The sequence below is a fragment of the Copidosoma floridanum genome, unplaced genomic scaffold (assembly GCF_036245765.1).
Source record: "Copidosoma floridanum isolate Cflo_tuat_1 unplaced genomic scaffold, Cflo_Japanese_pri ptg000006l, whole genome shotgun sequence".
In the NCBI taxonomy this organism is placed as follows: domain Eukaryota; kingdom Metazoa; phylum Arthropoda; class Insecta; order Hymenoptera; family Encyrtidae; genus Copidosoma; species Copidosoma floridanum.
In genome coordinates, this window is record NW_028321883.1 from 25,428,918 (window position 1) to 25,448,384 (window position 19,467).

A 19,467-nucleotide genomic window follows, 5' to 3' on the forward strand; every position below is an offset into this window, starting at 1 on the left:
GAGAAAATCCGCCAGAGTGCAGTCAACGAAATCAGCGGTAAAGTATAGTATAAGTCTTTATTTCAGCCAGGGGGTACAACCACGTATGGCTTCCGAGGGATTATTACAATGTATGTATTAAAATAAAATATAAACAATTAGTTAATACAAGTTAGTACGCAATTTAATAGGTATACATACAAGTACATCAAAAATGTGGATACATTTGAGTTAACAATTAGTGTTTAAAAAGAAGGAACAAAAGAGAAAAATTAATTAAACAATTTCATTCAATGATGAGAATTAGTAGTTTATAATCTAGGCAGAAATCTGGTATTCAGTATCCCACTCACTCTTGTCTTGGTTTAGGAGAAACGCAAATAGGAAAGTTTTAAAGTTGTCGATTTTAGTTGGTTGAAATACATTTTGGTGCAGTTTATTTATTAATATATAAAGGTATATATATACACATATACGAGGCGCCTGTGTAGAAATTAAATTTCATTGTCGGTGTCTTGCTCCTTTTACGCCAAAAAATTGCACGATACATCAGAGTTTGCACACGTGCAACCTGTGTATACAAAATCTTCTGATAATTTTTTCTCTTCAACTGCTCTCTAAAGTTGTTTAATTGCGTGCAAAAGCTATAATATTATTAGATCCATAACAATAAATCTAGAGATCCGCACATTTTCATTGATCACTGAGTAACAAAACCTGTCTTTCTGTTGCAGACACCCCAATGTCGCCGACGGGAGGATCCTCGCCGAACCAGGAGGGCCTCTACACGGATTTTCGACTGCCCTCGTTGGAAAAACAGCTCGACATCGAACAGAAGGTCCTTAACCCAAGCCCGTCTCGCCTCACACTAATCACACGCGCGCCACATCCAAAGCCGACCGTGAATCCAACCCCGATAATCTCGCGCAGACATCGGCCCGATACAATACACCCCTCCACGACAAGCTGATACATATATACATGTATTTCGTTGAAAGGTAGCGCGTGTAGTCTTATTAGCCCGAGCTTGCACGGTAGACCCTATCTAACCGTCTGTTGTCGTCATCGGGAAAATATCGCCTCCTCTTTCTCTGTGTATATTGCAGCCCCTAATTCGTTTAGTCTCGGTTCCGCGCTACCACCTAACGGCTGCGACGAACCTCCGCCCAGTATACGACTGCGTCGAGTCGAGGGCTTTAAATTTTACTTCCGTGGAGCTCGGCCTTTTTTTTCATTCGATCACACAGCGTCTCCGGTGTCATGCCCAAGTGGTTTTGGGGCGCGATACTGCAATATAGTTTGATCGATCGCGCGTTCAACTCGTACCTCCGAGTCTATGTATTGTAAATCAGGTGCACAGTGAAGTGAAGTGGGTTATTGGAAAGAACGGGTTACACAAATCCGGTAGCTCCGAGCGGCTTGTATTGTCCTTAAACCGCGAAAATTTCGGGCATCGCTCACCGTCGTCTGTACATACTTATCGTCGGACGCCGCGAAGATGTCCGAGAGGGGAGGTGTCAAGGCAGCGGTGTTTTCACAGGCAATTACATCGAGATAGTATTGAGTTAACTTGCGCGGCTCGCGTAAATATTTATTTTTATTTTTTTTTTTTTTTCAATTAAGAATTGCGTCATTTTCGTTCAGCCAAGCCTTTCACCATTAACATCTGGAGTCAAATTTTCCCGCATTCAAGATTCAAATATCCACCCTCAAACGCAAAAAATCACTCGAAACTCCACGTTGATGTATTTACCGTGACACAAAGTCCACCGTTTTTTAAAAAAAGTTATTAAAACCGTCATCGAACTAAAAAAAAAAAAAAAAAAGAAAAAAAGCACCGTTTGTCCATATGTAATTAATAATAGTCGTAATGTTTTTGCGTAATACATCTCGTGTATACCGGCTCACCTCAGAGAAACCTTGTCGCGTTAATCATTTGTAATTACCGAGTCGAAAAAAAAAAAAAAAACAGTAACTAAACGCGCCGTCGTCACCTAATGAAAAAACAGCGCATTATTCGTACGTCGTATAGAGTTGCTATTGTGTTTGGTATACATAATATTTCATGTAATATACGTTTCGCGCGACCGCCCGAGTCTCTCCTCGGTGTACTTATACACGTAGGCAGTACAGTATTGACGTGTTTGCCAAGTAAAAAATCTATTAACACATGACGCGAAAACATTACACGTGGATTCCTTTATACGTGTATACATAATAGCTCCCTACCCCGACTCGAGGCTGATGCGCTTACAGCTTATATGTTCAGGAAACGCTAACGACTTTGTTTCTTCCTCTTGTGCGCAAGCAAACAGCTGATTTATTATTATAATATTTATGAAAGACACGTCGGTGCTGCTGAAAAGGTGTGATGTTGTTTTTTTTTTTTTTTCCCCCAAGACCAAAGAGATCAGCAAAAACAGACACACGCATTTACGACGACGAGTGTTCGTACATTATACCGATCTCTCTTTTTCCTCTTGTACCTTTGTAAAAACACCGTTCCGCCATTTACTCGCGCCAAAGCGAGCCACATTATAATCACCGTCAAATCACACATACCCATAATCATAATAATCATAATAATAATAATAATAATAATATACGAAAAAGAAAAAGCGTTGAAACAGTTTGGTGATGTAATGACGAGAGGGTGTGTTGGTAACTTGGGCGGATGAACAGGTGAAGCAAGGCGCGGAGAACATGATCCAGAGCCTGACGAGCGGCCACCGGGACAAAAAGCTGCTCCAGGAGGCGCAGCTCATGCTCGACGACTCGCGGGCGAAAATCTTGTACCTGCGTATGCGCATCACGAAGCTCAACCAGGCGCGGGAGCAGCAACACGCGCGGGGAGACGCGCCGGCACCCAACGGTGACGCAACCGGAAACAAAGGTATAAATAATGTCTATGTTTATTGTATACATCATATATGTATATATATGTGTGTGTGTGTGTGTGGTGTATAACGAAGCTCGTGTGACTAGAAGTTTTACCGCAGCCGAGGGAAACACACGTCTCGCACGATAAGACTCTCGAGCGGAGCTTATCTCAATTTCGTCGAGTAATTGCAAAACTTGCGCAAACATCTTATCTCTCCCCGATTGCGATCAAACTGCGTTTAATTTATAAATTACACGCGTACGCGCGCACCGTCACCCGGCTGAAAGCGCTTTTTTTTGTACACAGGAAGGATTTGCAATTTCTTTTTTTTTTTCTTTCCCCTCCCAATAATAATAATAATAGTAATAATATACCAATAGAGAGGTAAAAAAAAAAAAAGCACATTTCCCAACTTGAAACGTTGATTACAAGTTACAATAAATCGCAACGAGATCCTCCGCCGGATTGTACATATCAACGCTCGATCTTTCCACTTCTACGCGGCCGTGTAATCGACATTTAATTGAAAATCGCTTCGGGGCCTCTTTCGTTGGATTTGTTTTTTTTTTTAGTGATTTGTTACGGTCATTCGAGGTGTAGGATTATTTGACGCGAAGAAAAAAAAAAAAAAAAAAAAGTGGGTAGGTACAACAAAGAGTCGTGTTTCCCAGGCCAAACGACGCGCCAGATGGCACGGTGACAAGGGGACTTCTTTGGTGTTTCGTAAATACACTGAAATTAGATATGCCGGCTTGATTAATGGACGAGACTCGTCTGATGTGTTTACGCCAAGCGCGATCATCTTCGGGTGCAGTGTATATTATACGAAGAGAGAGAGAGAGAGAGAAACGAGGCTTCGTGCACCGCGTTTGAAGGAAAAAATGTGCTATCCGAGGAACTATGACCGCTTGGCGGACTGAAAGATGGAATCGATCGTTGCTTCGTGCCTCGCGACTCTGTATCGTCCGCGTGGATCGTCCATGGACACGTACATATACATACACACGTACAAATTGCGTCACTTGTCCGGAAAATAATTGGAAAAAAGTATCCTTTCTGGAGCACGACGACTCTGGGTTTCGAAACTCCTCTGGTCGAAGGAGATCTCCCCCTTGTTCGCCGAGTCAAAAAGTACGCGGAAAAACAATGGACTTCTCAGCGAGATTTGAGCTGCCACTTTGCTCGTCTTACGTAAACAATCTGCTTACAACGTAAAAAAAAAAAAAAAAAAAAAAAATCAAGAACACGAAGCGGGAAACTAAACAAAGTTATGTAAGGGCGGGGGGTAAAAACAAATTACTACAGAGCACTTTTTCCTTCGGGTCACTTGACCTACAATATCGCACACACTGTTGTGATTATTTATCGAAGAAAACTATAAATGAACATTATATGAAAAAAAAAATAATAAATAAACAAATAGTAATAAGTCGTTTGTGATTTCAGTCAAGTACCAGCCGAACCTGGAACTCGCGCTCGAGGAGCGAGTCGAGGAGCTGCGACACAGGCTACGAATCGAGGCGGCCGTCGTCGAGGGGGCCAAGAACGTCATTCGTCTACTACAGAGTGCCAAAGTCGCCGACAAAAAGGCTCTGGGCGAGGTAAGACCCATCGAAATCTCCACGCAATATAGACAAGCTGATCGCTGTAATTTTCATTCATCCATTCCAATGTGTACGCGACATCGAGTAAAGTTTTTTTTTTTTTTTTTTTTTATTGTTTCGCGTCCCACAAAGGGCCATCATCGCTGACAGCGAATCCGACGAGCCTGACAGCCCATCTTCTACCGAGGTCAGCTTATAAGTATACGCTCATGCATACTCGGCATTTTTCACACGCCAAGAATGAGCGTCACTTTAACGATCGACAGCTGTGCATTGTATAGCCGCCAAGGACGCAGCGTGGGTGTTGGATAATACGAGTCGCGCGACCCCCTATCGCTGTACAACTCCCGCGAGAGTTTATAATAACACCTGATATACGCTCCATGCACTGATACATGTTGTACACGTATAGCTGACTTTTGTGCTTCTTCCGAGACCTTCGGTTTTGCAATCGATGTTGGGACATATTCCGCGTAGGTATCGAGTGGTACAATGAGGGAGCACACGTGCCGGGGTGATACGAGCGGGCTTTGTTTGTCCATTGACGAGGAAGGACATGTGTATGTATATGTACACGTGCAATACCGATAGATCGAACCCTTGGTTATACGTGAAAAACAGAGAGTGTTGGCGTGTGTGAACTTATTTGGAAACCTCATCGCGAGCAAACAGGTAAGTGGAGAAAAATGTTATTAAAGATTTCCCATCTGCTGTGGTATCTATATGGTACGCGCGCGCGCGTGTGTTAGCGGTGATTAGAGGAAAAGAAGCGAAGTGACGTTGTCTCGCGATTGTACGGGGTAGTCCATGCGGGGTACCCGATAAAATTGTATACCCATTGGCGATGAAGAAGAGCGCACGCGACCTCGATTTCCCATTGAGTCCGAGAGCGACGCGAACGAGATAAACCCGTGTACTTTCCAACGATCACGAGAGGAAAACACAACAATTATATCGACTCTCTCTTTAGTTGCAGGAGGGACTTTCTCTGTGCTTTTTTTTTTTCTTCCCTTCTTCTTCGATCTCTCACTTTTCTCTCGGGCTTCCGTTGGGATCGCTATTTTCGCCGATTTATCGGTAACGCGCACGGCATCCTCGATTGCGCTATAACAAAGAGGCGTACTCGTGTTGGGCTCCATTCGAGTGCATGGTGTACCTACTCTCAGTTTAAGGTATTTAATAGTAGAGCCAAGAGGTGCGTTGTTTTTCTTTTTTTTTTTTTTTTTTTACACACCAAACATTGCTTGTTTTCTTTAAATTGCCCAACCGGAAAGAAAAAAGAACAGAGTATAGGTGCCGGCTGAGAGTGCGAAGCTTCCGAAAAACCCCTCTAAATATAGCCGCGCTTGAACAAACAAAGAAAAAAAAAAAGGAAAAGAAAGCTATTCCACGATTAAAAAGACTGCCGCTCCATCGGCCCCGAAAAAAAAAAAGGAGACGCAAAAAGCGCCCGCAAAACAAATTCCTGCGCTGGCTCATCTCTTTGTATTCTCCTTTACCTCCTTCCCGTTCTCCTCGGGCTCCTCGAAATAGAAAAGGCTGGCTCTCCTCCGGCGCGTATCCCGCGGGTGTCCGTCTTTTCGGTGCTCGCGAGCGCGCGCACTGGATCGCTCCGACAGATAAAAAACGAAGAGCCAGATACGAATGACGAGGCTTTGCAACCTATATATACGGAAGAGGATGGTGATGATGGATCGTACGGGACAAGGGAAGCCTCGACGATAAAGATACGGGGAGCATAGAGTGTTTATATATACAGGGGCGTTGGAAACAATGATAAAAGAAGATGAAGAAAAGTGCCCGAACAAGCGGAAGGAGTCAAGGTTCAGTGTTGCGTTGTAACCTGCTGTAGGCACCTCATTATCGACTGTTTCTTACTTACATACACCAATAAGGAGGACATCACGGCCTCACGGACTCTCCACATAATATGTATGGATGCAATCAAACAATACTCATGTGGAAATGAGTTGTTATAGGTATAAGAGCATAATTGCGTTGTTGTTCAGTACACATTAACTGTTTTAATTTACGGGTACAAGGGTACATCGATGGAAACGCTGCTCCGTAACTGTTACACCAACGAAACGACGAAGGTCCAAAGTACGGCAAACTTACGTAATATAGCAGCAAGTATACTGTTACGCGCGTGTTTACACTATAAGAAGTTTGTATAGCCGCCCACGACGCCGGGAGCAATCATCACCCTCGCGAGCCAGCGACGGAAAAGTCTCAGCGTGTATAATTGTGCGCCAAGTGAAAATAGCCGCCGCCTCCTCGGGTGTATAGGCACAACCGGTGGCCCTGTTACGAGAGACTTGCGGGGCACCACCTGCGAAATTCGGCCGATTATGAAAAAGCGGCTCGCGCCACGCACTGGCCGCCGTTGCTGCGCCTCCATCAGGTGTATTCTGGGCCTTTGCTCGCGCGCGCTGCCGCCGCCGGCGCTCCAAATTTATATCGCGCTAATTATACCGCCAGGCGGCTCTCTCTTTCTCGCTTCGTAGGAGGAAAGAGAGAAGCTCCCGGCCTCCCGCTGTCGTTCCGTCGCCTCGACGCGGCCAAGCAGCCGCACCGATCTCTCCATCGTCCCGGGCCGTTGCGATACCGATCGTTGGAGTTCGATGCGCTTTAATCAAGTGCGAGGAATCCCGACAGCTTGCGCGCAAGCTCATCGAGGATACGCGCGCCGATCTTGATTTGTCGCTCGAACGAGGTCGCCGGTGTGCTCGGGAAAGTGCGTGGTTCCATTCATCCGGGTTTTCAGCTCCTGCTGAATATGATACACACGTGCCGGTTTTCGTTTGGTGCCCGAGACTCGTGGCCTTGCGATCTGTAATCCAAAATTAGTGGGGTCTCCTTGTCTGATACCTGTTGTGCAATCCCCGAAGAAGATCGACCTACAAGTTTTAACATTTACAAGTGTCATCATACGATTGAAAATCGGTAAAAGCCAAACAAACGATGGAGAAACTGCGAGGGTTACGGTGACAGAGGTAGCAAAAGTTCCTTCGCCCCAGGGATGTTCGGCAGGGAGGGCAGCAGGAGTCGTCCCGGTGATGCGAACAACACCTCCTGCACTAGCACAGCCGCATCAGAGCCGTGGTCGGTGCGCGCCGAGTTCACGATCCACCGCGAAGGGTCCGAGCGTGGCGGCTCCTTGATACCGATCCGAGCCACGAGCCGCAGTGCCACGATCGCCCCCACGAGCGAGCCCACCGGCGTGCGCATGACCTACAGCTTCACGCCCAGCCTCAGCATGGCACCCCCGGCCAGCTACGTCTTTCAACGCGGCAATCTCCTGTTCTCTTCGACCCCGCCCCCGAGGTCCATGCTACCGGTCAGGGCGCACACTATTCCCCGCAGCTACGTCCACCAACAGGAGACGGGGTACTTGCCGGACTACAACAGCGAGCGGCTCTCCCAAGGAGGACCAGGAGGTACCCCGGTGTCCTCCAACAAGCCGAGCGACAAGCGCTGCAGGAGTACCTACAGCATAGTTCTCTCCAGGCAGCCACAAGCACCGCCGACGAGCACCGTGGCCTACCCGAAGTCCTGGAGCTCCTACCAGCAGCAGCTGTTGGCTTCGTCCACGACGAAGAAAGTCCCGTGCTACAGATTCAGCGCGGTGCCGGAGGTGGGCGAGGACTACCCCGAGGCTGCCTACAGGCCCCAAGCGGTCCACGTTTGCGCGAAACTCGAGAGCAGGGACGCGGCGTCCCAGACGACGGACATCGAGGCGCAGCTGTCCCCGGTGGTCCAGAGGAGGAAACTCAGGATCAAGAAGGCCGGGACCCCTCAGATCGGCTCCTTCCCCCGAGACGAGCCAAAGGATACCAATGTACGTGCGTGGCTTGTTTGCCGCTATTTATAAACTCTCTGATGGTTGTATATATAGTTTGACTGGGCGTGGACTATGTGATCGCGCGCGGGGCATTTATTTCGACGGTATAAATTGCACGGCCGCTACGCGCAACCCAGATACTTCGGATGAATGAAAGTGTCCACGGCTTGCGTGGAAAATACTTAATCATGACACGCGCGCGCGCCACCAACTTCTCTCGCAAATTGAATCAATGGCTGTTTGTTCATTGGTTCAAATGGCCGGAATAAGGCCAACGTTCGATTATGGGGAACTTTGAAAACCATCGATGTTCTCGCATCAAATGTATGTTAATCAGTTAATTTTTTTTTTTTTTATCCTCCCAACTAGCTTGGTCGGACCTCGAAGACACCAGGAGCCGTGAGAAGAAGCCCAACACCGGGGCCGGAGCGTGGAGCGACCGACGCCGAGACGACGTCAAGCGCAAGCACGACGACAAACGCGAGGGACGAGGAGGAGGAGGAGGAGGACGACGGCAGCAACGACGAAGAAGAGAGTGCCGACGATGGCAGCGAAAAGCCGAAGCGGACCGTGCACATCGACGTTTACTGCACGGGTAGTGACGACGACGATGACGAGGATGAGACGAGCAGCGCCGAAGATAAGGGAGCCACGGACCAAGACACGGTGTTCGAGGGCCAGGACGTGAGGATAACGCACACGCAGGCCAAGAGCGGCGCCCTACCTCGGGGCTTCCAGGACGAAAAGGCGTTCCTAAAGAGGGCGAGCGAGAGGCGCTGCGCGAGTTTCAAGCGCGCCCCGATGAGGATGCCCTCCTTGGCCAGCTCCAAGGGCTACGAGAGCGACGACGTGCTTAGCTCGTTGTACCCCTCGCAGTTCAGCTCGTACAGCAGGTTGAGGGACTTTGAGTCGCCGGCACCCTGGTCGGCCGCATCCTCGAGGTCGGGTCTGGCGCTCGGGGACGAGTACGATTCAGCCTCGGCCACCTCGTGGAAGGACACGGCCTCGGACCTAGACTCGCTCGTCAACAGTAAGGCGAGCATCGCGACCTGCGACAGTTTCGAGTACGCGGACTCGGTCGAGCAGGAACGGATTCGAAAACTAAAGTCCGAATGGTTGAACAGAGGAGCCGGGGCTCGGTCACCCCAAATCGAGGCCAGGCACTCGCTTCAGGGTAAGATGATGAAGGACTACCTCGAGAAACATCCACCTTCGGGGTGGTCGTCGGACAGCAGCACAGACGGTAGCGAATCCGACGAAGAGGTTGGCTGGAGCTTCGTGTCCAGCGAGGAGAGCGCGAGTGTGGTCAAAGGTAAACTGGTCTTGCCGGCAAACAATGGAGAAAACAACAACAACAACAGCGTCAAACCATTGAACAGCGCGACCGCGATGGATCAGGAGAGTAGCCGGGTGGACGAGAAGCTCGTCCAGGAGGTGGTAGCGCGGCAGAGCATATTCAAGGATAGGATAGGGCCATTCGGCTCAGCGAGTCCTTCCCCGCCGCTGTCGAAGCTACAGTCGCGCGTCACCTCTCCCTTCACGACTCCCCAGGGCGAACGCACCGATCACATAATCAAGGCCTCGATTTTCGGTCGAGTGGTCAACACTTTCCGCAAGCCCGGCCACCACGTTGGCCCAGCCAAGAATCCGGCCTGCTCGTGCGAACACTGCAGGAGGTACTTTGAGGACATCGCGAGGTCGCGCTCGCGCTCTCTCGACGTCAGTTACAGGAGAAACGCCTCCAGAGCACCCAGCGCCGCGAGATAGTCTCTGCTATGTTTCAAAAGTTTCGAACAAAATTTATGTACTTTGGATCAACGTAGACATGATTTACAATGAATTTTGCCAAGCGACTCAAAAGCTGCATAAATATCCATTGTGTATTTACTCAAGTACGACTCGAATAACCGTAAATGCCATTAACTTTTTATACGACGATCCCGTTAAATGACGCATAAGATGTATGTTCCAATAAAATGATGATTTACCGATGTACAGGTACATGTCTTTCCTCGCCTGCGAACTACGAATAATTTTCCGTTGTTAAAGATTAAATCTCAAGTACAAGCTTTAACGAGTGATTTATTCCAGTGTACGTACACGTTTTGTTTACTATTGAATAATTTACTAAACATTCTGCTTTGTAACCGTACGCATTTATAATAAATGATTATTGTAATAATAAATCATCAGTAATCGTCTAGTCAACAAACTGTCGCTCATTTCATCCTGAACCCTCCCAAACATCCTCAAATTGAAATCACCTACATATTTGCTTTCCAAGAAAATATCGATATAAAACACAACTGTGTCATTGAATCAAATAATATCCATCCGATCAGCTTGTCTTTTTCGAAATTCGGAACAATTGTCTTATGAAACTTTGCTCACAGGCACAGGCGAGTCTCGCCGAGTCGAGCCGCAAGCTGGACTTGCTGCGACTGTCTCTGGAGCTGCGGCGCCAGGAACTGCCGGCCGACAGTGCGATCGCCGCCCAACTGAAGAGCGAGCTCGCAAACTTCCAATCGGCCAGCCCCATGCCGGCCTACACCTCGCTTCAGCCCTTCCGCGGACCCATCGAGGGCCGGACCACCGTACCCGCGTCCGTCTCGAGATGCGCGGCCGTCACCGGAGAACTCGAGGTATGGTTTTTTTTTTTTTTTTTTTTTTTTTCATCGCTCGTGTATAGGTAATATTAGATGATTTTATTCTAAATGCTTTTGTGTTTGTCTTCGATGTAGGTGAGACTGATGGGATGCCAAGACTTGGTGGAAGAAGTTCCAGGGCGCACGAAGCGAGATCACCCGGCGAGTCCAGACCTACGTAGCTTCGTGAAAGGAGTCACGGGCCGCAGCTCGAGCAAGTCGTACAACATCAAAGACGAAATAAGCAGTAAGTCGTCTCATTGTCGGCAGTTTGTCCTTTGACAAAATAACACCTGCTTTATGCTTTATTGACACGGCAAACGTCTCGTTGCAGATGACATAATGGCCGTGATAAAGCTCGACAATCAAACGGTGGCGCAGACGAGCTGGCGGCCGTGCTCTCAGCAGGCCTGGGACCAGAGGTTCTCGATCGGGCTGGACAAGTCGCGCGAACTCGAGATCGGCGTCTACTGGAAGGACTGGCGCTCGCTCTGCGCGGTAAAGTTCCTGCGCCTCGAGGAGTTCATCGACGACGTGCGCCACGGCATGGCGCTGCAGCTCGAGCCCCAGGGCCTCCTCTTCGCCGAGATCAAGTTCCTCAACCCCATGATATCGCGCAAGCCGAAGCTCCAGCGCCAGCGCAAGATATTCAAGCAGCAGGCCAAGAACTTCCCGCGCGCCAATCAGATGAACATCAACGTAGCCACCTGGGGCAGGCTGCTCAAGCGCGCGACCCCCTCGCTCAGCAGCAACAACAACAGGCGCGAGTCCGAAAGCCCTCCTACCGGTTGGTATTTTTACATCTCCATTTCGCGTGTAGGCACTACCTCATTGTTTTCTTGCTTCCCACAAGGTTCCCAGCCGACGCATCTCGTCTTCGACTCCTCGGTGACCGAGGACAAGCAGGAGACCCCGGGCGAGCAACCGGATCCGGAAAAGGGTGGCCTCGGTGGTACTCGTCCACTCGGCATGCTCTCTTCCGCCTCCTCGTCCTTGCACTCGGTTCAGAACATTGAGAGCATGACCACCTCGTCCACAGCCGCTACTCCTACTGCTAGTAGTACCGCTGGTGCAGCCAGCATGGCGAGATCCTCGTCCTCGTCCTCGCTGCCGCATCCGCCGGATCATCCACCGCCACCGCCACCCGTTGCCAAGAAGCCCACGACGCCCGCGCCTCAGCCACCTATCAGGGTCGACCAGGAGGTAAGGCTCGCGTGCTCGGCGCTTTTTTTCACTATTACTTTTAGAGCTGACTTTTGAGGATTTTTTAGAGCAAGCCTCGGCAGCACTCTTACGTTTTACAGCGTAGCGCGCACACAAGTTACATACGCACTGTAATTGTCCGTTGACTTTTTTTTTTATTTTTCTTTGATTCTTGATTCTGTGTATAATACTACTTCTCCATACACGTAGTGTTATTACAGTGGGCACAACGTTTCTGTGTCTACAAAGGAAATTGCAAGTATTAATTTTGGTTGAGGGTTCTTTTTTTCCGAGTAAACAATTAAAAACAGTAACAGTTATTTATTTGCTCTAATGGTTAAAGTAAAAAAGAAAATTTTACGCGCCCGTGGACCGAACATACTACTGTTGTCCTCAGCGGCGCGTAAGATCGTACGTATACGCACCACGGGAGATGGTAAAGAAAGCCTTACTTTGTAAACACGCAATCTGAGACATTCTTCGCTTTCGCTCCTCGGGTGTCACGTATACTTACCTACTGTTATGATTAATTTCTCAACTTTAACAGTTAATCAGCTATAACATTGTGTAAATACGGTTACTATAATACGCTCGACGCGCTCTAACAGTATAACTTACGTCAACACGAGAAGGGTACTCTTTTAATTGTGTATTAATATAAGATTTAATTTGATAAATCTTTTTTCCCAATGTTTGTACCCTTGACGTGTTGATGGCAAATTAATTTTTAACTTGTTTAACTTTGTGACCAAAACAAATGTCTCGAAGCAATATCGATGAACGAGAATTATGATGATTCAGCCGATAAAATGATAGAACAGATAGTACACAATATACACCTAGCTAGAGAGATATTAGAGCTATAGTTTGGTGCCATAGTAGTAGGGGCTGGTTAAAGCAAGCACGAGTTGTGTAATGAGTAGTTGCAGAACGCGTTGAGGGAGTTTGACTTCCTTCTGAAGGAAGAAAGATCGGGCCAGCAGGGAGCGAGTCTGAGGCCCCTAGTCACCGAGCCCAGACCCGTGCTGATAGCACCACCCTCTCCACGTACTCCCTCGCCTCAACCTGTCGTCGAGTTTCCCGAGGACGAGGTACACATGCTTAGAACAACACGATGACCGATGTATTATTTGTGCCTAATATCTCTTTTTTTTTTTTTTTTTTTTTTTTTTATTATGTGCTTTTTCATTGACGTCCTATATTGACATCCCTTTTATATTTGCTTCTGTTTTGTCTTGATCAGGGCTGCACGGCTTGCTTTTTAATGAATAGCAAAGTGTAGAAGAACAATAGTTTTTTTTGTGCTGCTTTCGAACAAAAATGTAAGCTTAGGTGGTTTCAACAGATTGAAAAATTGTTTATAACTAGGATACTTTGAGTCATATGTTTTCGAGATGATGAAGTGACCTCAAATGGCGGTGCATGTGATTGAAAAATAAAACGATTATTTCACTTTGTTTTTTTTTTCCTCTGCTTATTTAACTCAGCTTGCATGGCGTTGCTTCTCTCGTTGTAGCTTTTTTTAATAACAACTTTACATTCGTTAATAAGGATTTTTTTTTTATAAAAAATAAAATACAAAAAGAGTCGATTAAATCATTTTCACAACATAATATATTCCGAATAATTGTGTGCTTTTGTTCAAAGTATGTTTTTTCAATTCAAAACAAGTACGCTGACTTTAAACGTACTCCATATCATTGTTGCAAACTACGTCATTATTTGCGTTTCGTTCGAAAAAAATTTCGAGAACAATAGAGAGCGGAAGTGCCTCGAAAGTAAAAAAAAAAAAAAAACTTGGATATCTCTATCGTTTTTGGGTGTGTACAGTCAACTTTCATGGGAAATCGTCATCAAAGGTCATTCGCATCAGTGTCACACGTGGCTGGACATACATATACACGTACACGAGAGTATTATACTCACTCGCGCACGAAGCCGACATTGTGATTAACAATACCATCGAACTATATACAAACCGAACATTCTTTTGTACCATCCACCAACCATTGTGTCGCGGCGAATTAACAAAAATCTGTATACACCAAAAAGATACGATTGTTCGACCGATGGGAGTTTCTTTTTTTTTTTTTTTTTTTCTCTTCCTTTTTATCGAAGTATTCAGAATTGAAATCCAGCTGTACAAATGCCTTATTTCTGCATTTTGATGTTGCTTAGTTCAATCTCCTGGTAGTGTATGATTATACTTGATGTGCATGAACTGATGATTGTGAATACTTCGAAAACGAGAACCGATTCGGAGAAGAGATGACGAAGTTGAAAATTGCATCAGTTTTATTTTTGGAAAATACAACAAAAGTTCAAATTCAAGAAAAGTCCGAATAACCATCTCTGAGATTCTCTTCTCCGTGTAAAATCATCTTTGGTTCTCTAAAGAAGAAGAAAGAGGAAAAAGGAACCACATCCCGATCGATCGGTCGAAACCAACGGTATCCCGGCCCTTTGAAACCAACGAATATTGTCCAACACGAGCAGGTGGTGTACGAGGTGCCGATGCCATCGAGGTCACTCCAGTACCGGGACAGCGCCTACGAGTCCCGGCGTCACTCCCAGTTGATGACGGTGGGCATGAACTTGGAGAACTTCAGGCTACTGTCTGTCCTGGGCAGAGGCCACTTTGGCAAGGTCATTCTGTCGCAGTACAGGAACACGGGCGAGTACTTTGCCATCAAGGCTCTGAAGAAGGGCGACATCATTGCTAGGGACGAGGTCGAATCGCTGCTCTCCGAGAAGAGGATCTTCGAGGTTGCCAACGCGACGAGGCACCCCTTCCTTGTCAATCTGTTTGCTTGTTTCCAGACTGAGGTGCGTTTTACGATGCTCATTTGAACAATAATAATCAAACGATTGGATGTGTAAATACATTATTTTTATACGTCTTGCAGGCGCATGTTTGTTTCGTAATGGAGTACGCCGCCGGTGGCGATCTCATGATGCACATCCACGCCGACGTCTTCGGGGAACAGCGCGCTGTTTTTTACTCAGCCTGTGTGGTTCTTGGACTGCAGTACCTTCACGAGAGTCGCATCATTTACAGGTGAGTGGTTGATAGAAAAATCACCGGACAGCAACGGATATTTCAACTATTTTTTTTTTTTTTTTTCACCAGGGACTTGAAGTTGGATAACTTATTATTGGACACCGACGGCTACGTCAAGATCGCCGATTTCGGTCTGTGCAAAGAGGGAATGGGCTTCGGAGACAGGACGGGCACCTTCTGCGGCACACCGGAGTTCCTCGCACCGGAAGTACTCACCGAGACTTCGTACACGCGCGCTGTTGACTGGTGGGGTCTTGGAGTACTGATATTCGAAATGCTGGTCGGAGAAGTGAGTGCAGTGTTTTCATTATTGCCCAGGTAATCGAGGTGTGTGCATTATTCATATTGTGATTTTATTCAGTCTCCCTTCCCTGGCGACGATGAGGAGGAGGTTTTCGATTCGATCGTCAACGACGAGGTTCGTTATCCGCGCTTCCTGTCGTTGGAAGCCATTGCCATAATGAGACGAGTGAGTTTTTATTAGTTGCGTTCAAGTTTCCGTTTTTACATGTATTACTCAAGTACTATATAATTTGAATTCTTTCGTAGCTTCTAAGAAAAAATCCCGACCGAAGATTGGGCAGTAGCGAGCGAGATGCCGAAGACGTGAAAAAACAGGCCTTCTTCAGGAACATCAATTGGGATGATTTACTTATGAGGCGTATCAAGCCACCGTTTGTTCCACACATCGTAAGTATCACGAGTTTGATCTTTCAATGTGTAATTTGGTTTAAAAGATTAATTTAAGATTTTCATCCTTAAAAAATGATTAAAGTTATTTAAAATCTTGGCAGGCACGAAATCTTCGATTTTTTAATGAAAAAGTAAGATTAATGTACAGTTAATGTTCTGAATCCATCTAATTCTCATTGGTACAATAATCTGAAACTCTTATATGTCGTGAATAACTCGTGATATTAATTTGAATAATAATTTGTTATTACACAGTGTTCAAAATTAAAAATTACCTCGATTCTATGTGTCATCATATGACTTTTAATAAAAATACATGTTACGAGAATTGCTGCATGCTCTATATTATACTGTGAACAAACAATATATATATACATGGATCGTTTATCTTACAGTCGTCAGTTGAAGATGTCAGTAACTTTGATGAGGAATTCACTTCCGAAAAACCACAGCTTACGCCACCGAAGGATCCACGACCGCTCAGTGATCTGGAGCAGGCTTTGTTCAGAGATTTCACTTACATGGCTGACTGGTGCTAGCCAAAACAAAGCGATCGGATGGTTCTTTGGAGCATGTAATAATTAGGAAATTTACTTTAGGGATACCATTTTCAGAACGAATGCTGTTTGCATAAATGTTCGTCCTCATTTGTTCTCCAGAGAGATGATATATATATTTGCACTCGCTCATTCATAACACGATGTATTTGATTATTTGTATAGTTTTTATATTTTAATTACATGTTATGGTTAGACCTTTTTACATTTCACAAACCACCTTGTGTTATAATATAGCTAAGAAAAAAAAAAAGTAAATTAGGAATGATAGTTATTATGTGATTCGTGAAAGATTTGGAGACAAAATGAACTTTCGTCAGAAAAGTGGAAATGCCTTTTTTTCATCGTCGTCATTATTGGGACAAGAGTTGAGTATCACGTTTTTAATCTTAATACTGTGCATGTATGTAATAATAATTATTTGAAGTCTAAGAATAGTCTACTGTAAAAAAGTGTGATTGTGTCGGTCAAGATCGAATTTATATTTATGTATGATCCTTGTTGTACAAGCTTTTTTTTATATATTGTGTACAGTCCGAAATGGAATCAAGCATAAAAAATCGACTAATGAAAATTCATCCCGTTCAATGTTACTCACACGAAGGTTATGAAAAAAGCAATATCTATAAATTGAAGATTATAGTAAAACTGCGTGAGAAATATTATTTTCTCATTATGCTGCTTAGAAATTGCGGCATATAAAATCGAAACTATACTATTAAGTATTTTTGTGAAAACGTGTTTTTATCCGTAATTCAAGCTTAATGAAGCAACGCGAAAAAAAAAATAAAATAAAATAAAAAATAACAGTTTGCACGTAATGATTTGAAAAATAAGGCAGCATATCAAACATTGACAGAATGATTAACAAAATGTGATAATTGTTCAATCAAGTATGTCAAATAAGAAAATATAGGATACAGTTTATTGATAATTTGTAGAATGTATTTGCTTTAATTAATATTAATGATTTTTTGCCTTATTCAATCATGTAGATTTTTGAAATAACTTTGTATAAGTTTACCTTTTGTCCGTTATTAATTAAACATTATTGATGATAGAAAAACAAATTTTTTTTGTGTTTATTCAATCAATATTACATTTCTCACCCCCTTTGCAAATCATCATTGTTACGAGAGCTTAGCTCTGACGCAAGACGTGACTAATCTTATAAAAATATTTTTTAATTAATCATAGCTCTTTTTCATCACTGCTGTAATTTGTTGTTATTTTTGTTATCTAATTCGAAAATTGGCCCGAATATTTCTTGTAGAATTCGAAAGATCAGTTTAAATCCAAGATGCTGAGTATGGTGTAAACCCGAGTTAAGTTATTTCACCTACTGATATATTAACATAGGACTACATTCAACAAATAGATGTACTTGTACTTGTTCACACTTATTTGTAATCCTCAAACAACCTTCAAGTACAACATTACAATTTTATTAAAATTTTTAATAAGATAAAAAACAAGTCTTAATTCCTTGAATATCACACTATTCCATCTCGCAGGAAACTTTTTCATTATCCAATTCATGATTCTGAGTATCTACATTATTCAAAGATTCGGTTTTTGGAGAATTTGCAATAGGGGACTGAGCTCTAGTCAATTGTGCAGAATCATCTGAATTATTTTTTATGGATTCGGCAGTCTCTTGGTCATCAGTACGATGTATTTCCGAATCATTTGTTTTTCCCTCCTCTTCAACGAAATTTTCATCACCATTGAGTAACAGCGCTCGCTCATACAGATTGGCAGTGTTTCTGTTGATTTCTCTTTCCAGAGCAAATTTCTTTTCTTCTTTTTGCTTGATTACAGTGGTCTCTTCAGGAGCTATAGGTTTTACGATGCCTGCGCTAATGCTGTAGTACACGGAAGTAGTATCACCATCTTTAAATACAAATGTAAACCTGTAAGAATTAATAAACTTAATTGAATAACAAATGTGATTGAATAGCATTTATGGTGAAATTTTTCTCCAACTAACTTTTCTCTCTCTAACTCTTGTTGCATGTTACTAATGAAATCAAGCGTGAGATTGTGATGAGCTGGCCAAGGTATAAATGTGTCCAGTTTTGCAGATTTTTTTTTTCTTGCTTCAAGATAATATAGTGAAAGTGCATCTGAATACTTGTAATTGACATCCCAATAACGTTTCACTTTAAAAAATTAAGAAATCGTTCGTGGTCAATTTGAACAAAGTAAAATGAATAAAAATAATGAAGTTACCTTCACAAAGCTCCATGTATACGTAAAAAGCTGTACTTAGCTTAACTTGATCATTACAGCCTAATTGGCTCATATGATAGTACTATAAAAATATGTATTAATTCAGTAAATGCTCACAAATAATTACTAAGTAATATTTGAACTTACTGTGGGGTGGCAAATGTCAAACATATTTATTGTTTTACCAATTTTGTTGATAAGAACAAAATCCGATAGGTTAGAATTTTACGGTATTTTTTTTTAATTATTAAGAGTTACCCCTTTATATCATTAAAATTCTACATACTTATAAATTGCAAGATAGGAACTCAAAATTATTCGTTCAAAGTTGTATTTTCACATTTGTTTGGTTAACTTTTCACACGGAGAAATAAAAATGTGTGTACTTTTTAATACGTATGATTTTTAAACTCTAACAAATCCATTGAACTTCTTTTTGATTATGCAAAAAAAAACCGGACAACTATTAGAATGACATACAACTCCGAAATTAATTTGACAAAACTCTCTTGAGAGTACACTCTTGAGTTTTGTGTACAAAACAATGTAAAATTTCACAAATGTAACACTTTACAATCAGCGCCATCTCACGTGCGATTATTCTCGATGACTCGATCAGACTCGATCGAGATATCTCGTGGCTCCAAGACCCTACGAACGTTTTTTTGCTTCGGGCATGAAGCAAAGCTCAACTCAAGTGTCGCCGTTTAAAATGACATGGAGAAATCTAAGTTGAGCTTTTCTTCGTCGCCAGAGGCAAAAAAAGGT

General features: G+C 44.1%; 3 protein-coding genes across 8 annotated transcripts in view; 2 read left to right on the plus strand and 1 right to left on the minus strand.

Moving 5' to 3' along the window:
- Nucleotides 1-17,523, plus strand: part of Pkn (serine/threonine-protein kinase N) — a 41,272-nt gene extending 23,749 nt beyond the window's left edge. The window contains exons 4-17 of one of the 6 annotated variants that reach the window (XM_089598317.1): nucleotides 714-817; nucleotides 2,662-2,872; nucleotides 4,307-4,461; nucleotides 10,702-10,950; nucleotides 11,050-11,200; nucleotides 11,288-11,942; nucleotides 12,012-12,156; nucleotides 13,080-13,247; nucleotides 14,653-14,982; nucleotides 15,063-15,214; nucleotides 15,287-15,506; nucleotides 15,579-15,686; nucleotides 15,767-15,907; nucleotides 16,306-17,523. In XM_089598317.1, coding sequence (XP_089454443.1) covers nucleotides 714-817; nucleotides 2,662-2,872; nucleotides 4,307-4,461; nucleotides 10,702-10,950; nucleotides 11,050-11,200; nucleotides 11,288-11,942; nucleotides 12,012-12,156; nucleotides 13,080-13,247; nucleotides 14,653-14,982; nucleotides 15,063-15,214; nucleotides 15,287-15,506; nucleotides 15,579-15,686; nucleotides 15,767-15,907; nucleotides 16,306-16,449 — 2,933 coding nt within the window. In that variant the 3' untranslated portion in view covers nucleotides 16,450-17,523. Of the gene's footprint in view, nucleotides 1-713; nucleotides 818-1,428; nucleotides 1,520-2,661; nucleotides 2,873-4,306; nucleotides 4,462-10,701; nucleotides 10,951-11,049; nucleotides 11,201-11,287; nucleotides 12,157-13,079; nucleotides 13,270-14,638; nucleotides 14,983-15,062; nucleotides 15,215-15,286; nucleotides 15,507-15,578; nucleotides 15,687-15,766; nucleotides 15,908-16,305 lie in introns of those variants that run through there. The other 5 variants (XM_014363456.2, XM_089598316.1, XM_014363460.2 and 2 more) reach the window with 5 other exon arrangements.
- LOC149375610 (uncharacterized) lies at nucleotides 7,214-10,153 on the plus strand. The gene is made up of 2 exons (XM_089598318.1): nucleotides 7,214-8,305; nucleotides 8,678-10,153. The coding sequence occupies exons 1-2, from the start codon at nucleotides 7,487-7,489 to the stop codon at nucleotides 10,073-10,075; spliced, it is 2,217 nt and encodes a 738-aa protein (XP_089454444.1). The 5' UTR covers nucleotides 7,214-7,486; the 3' UTR covers nucleotides 10,076-10,153.
- On the minus strand, nucleotides 17,425-19,226 carry LOC106647081 (uncharacterized). Its single transcript, XM_014363337.3, has 4 exons — nucleotides 18,847-19,226; nucleotides 18,700-18,781; nucleotides 18,458-18,629; nucleotides 17,425-18,380 (listed from the first exon to the last, which is right to left on the minus strand). Exons 1-4 carry the CDS (start codon nucleotides 18,868-18,870, stop codon nucleotides 17,966-17,968), a joined length of 693 nt encoding a protein of 230 aa, XP_014218823.2. The 5' UTR covers nucleotides 18,871-19,226; the 3' UTR covers nucleotides 17,425-17,965.
- Nucleotides 19,227-19,467: the final 241 nt, after the last annotated feature.

Bases quoted from the DNA above. Each gene is read 5' to 3' on its own strand.
- LOC106647081 (XM_014363337.3), bottom strand. From the start codon at position 18,870: ATGTTTGACATTTGCCACCCCACA. The intron at 18,782-18,846 runs GTAAGTTCAAAT...ATATTTTTATAG, and splicing joins TTGACATTTGCCACCCCACA to TACTATCATATGAGCCAATT. The intron at 18,381-18,457 runs GTTAGTTGGAGA...TAATTCTTACAG, and splicing joins CAAGAGTTAGAGAGAGAAAA to GTTTACATTTGTATTTAAAG.
- LOC149375610 (XM_089598318.1), top strand. From the start codon at position 7,487: ATGTTCGGCAGGGAGGGCAGCAGGAGTCGTCCCGGTGATGCGAACAAC. The intron at 8,306-8,677 runs GTACGTGCGTGG...CCTCCCAACTAG, and splicing joins ACGAGCCAAAGGATACCAAT to CTTGGTCGGACCTCGAAGAC.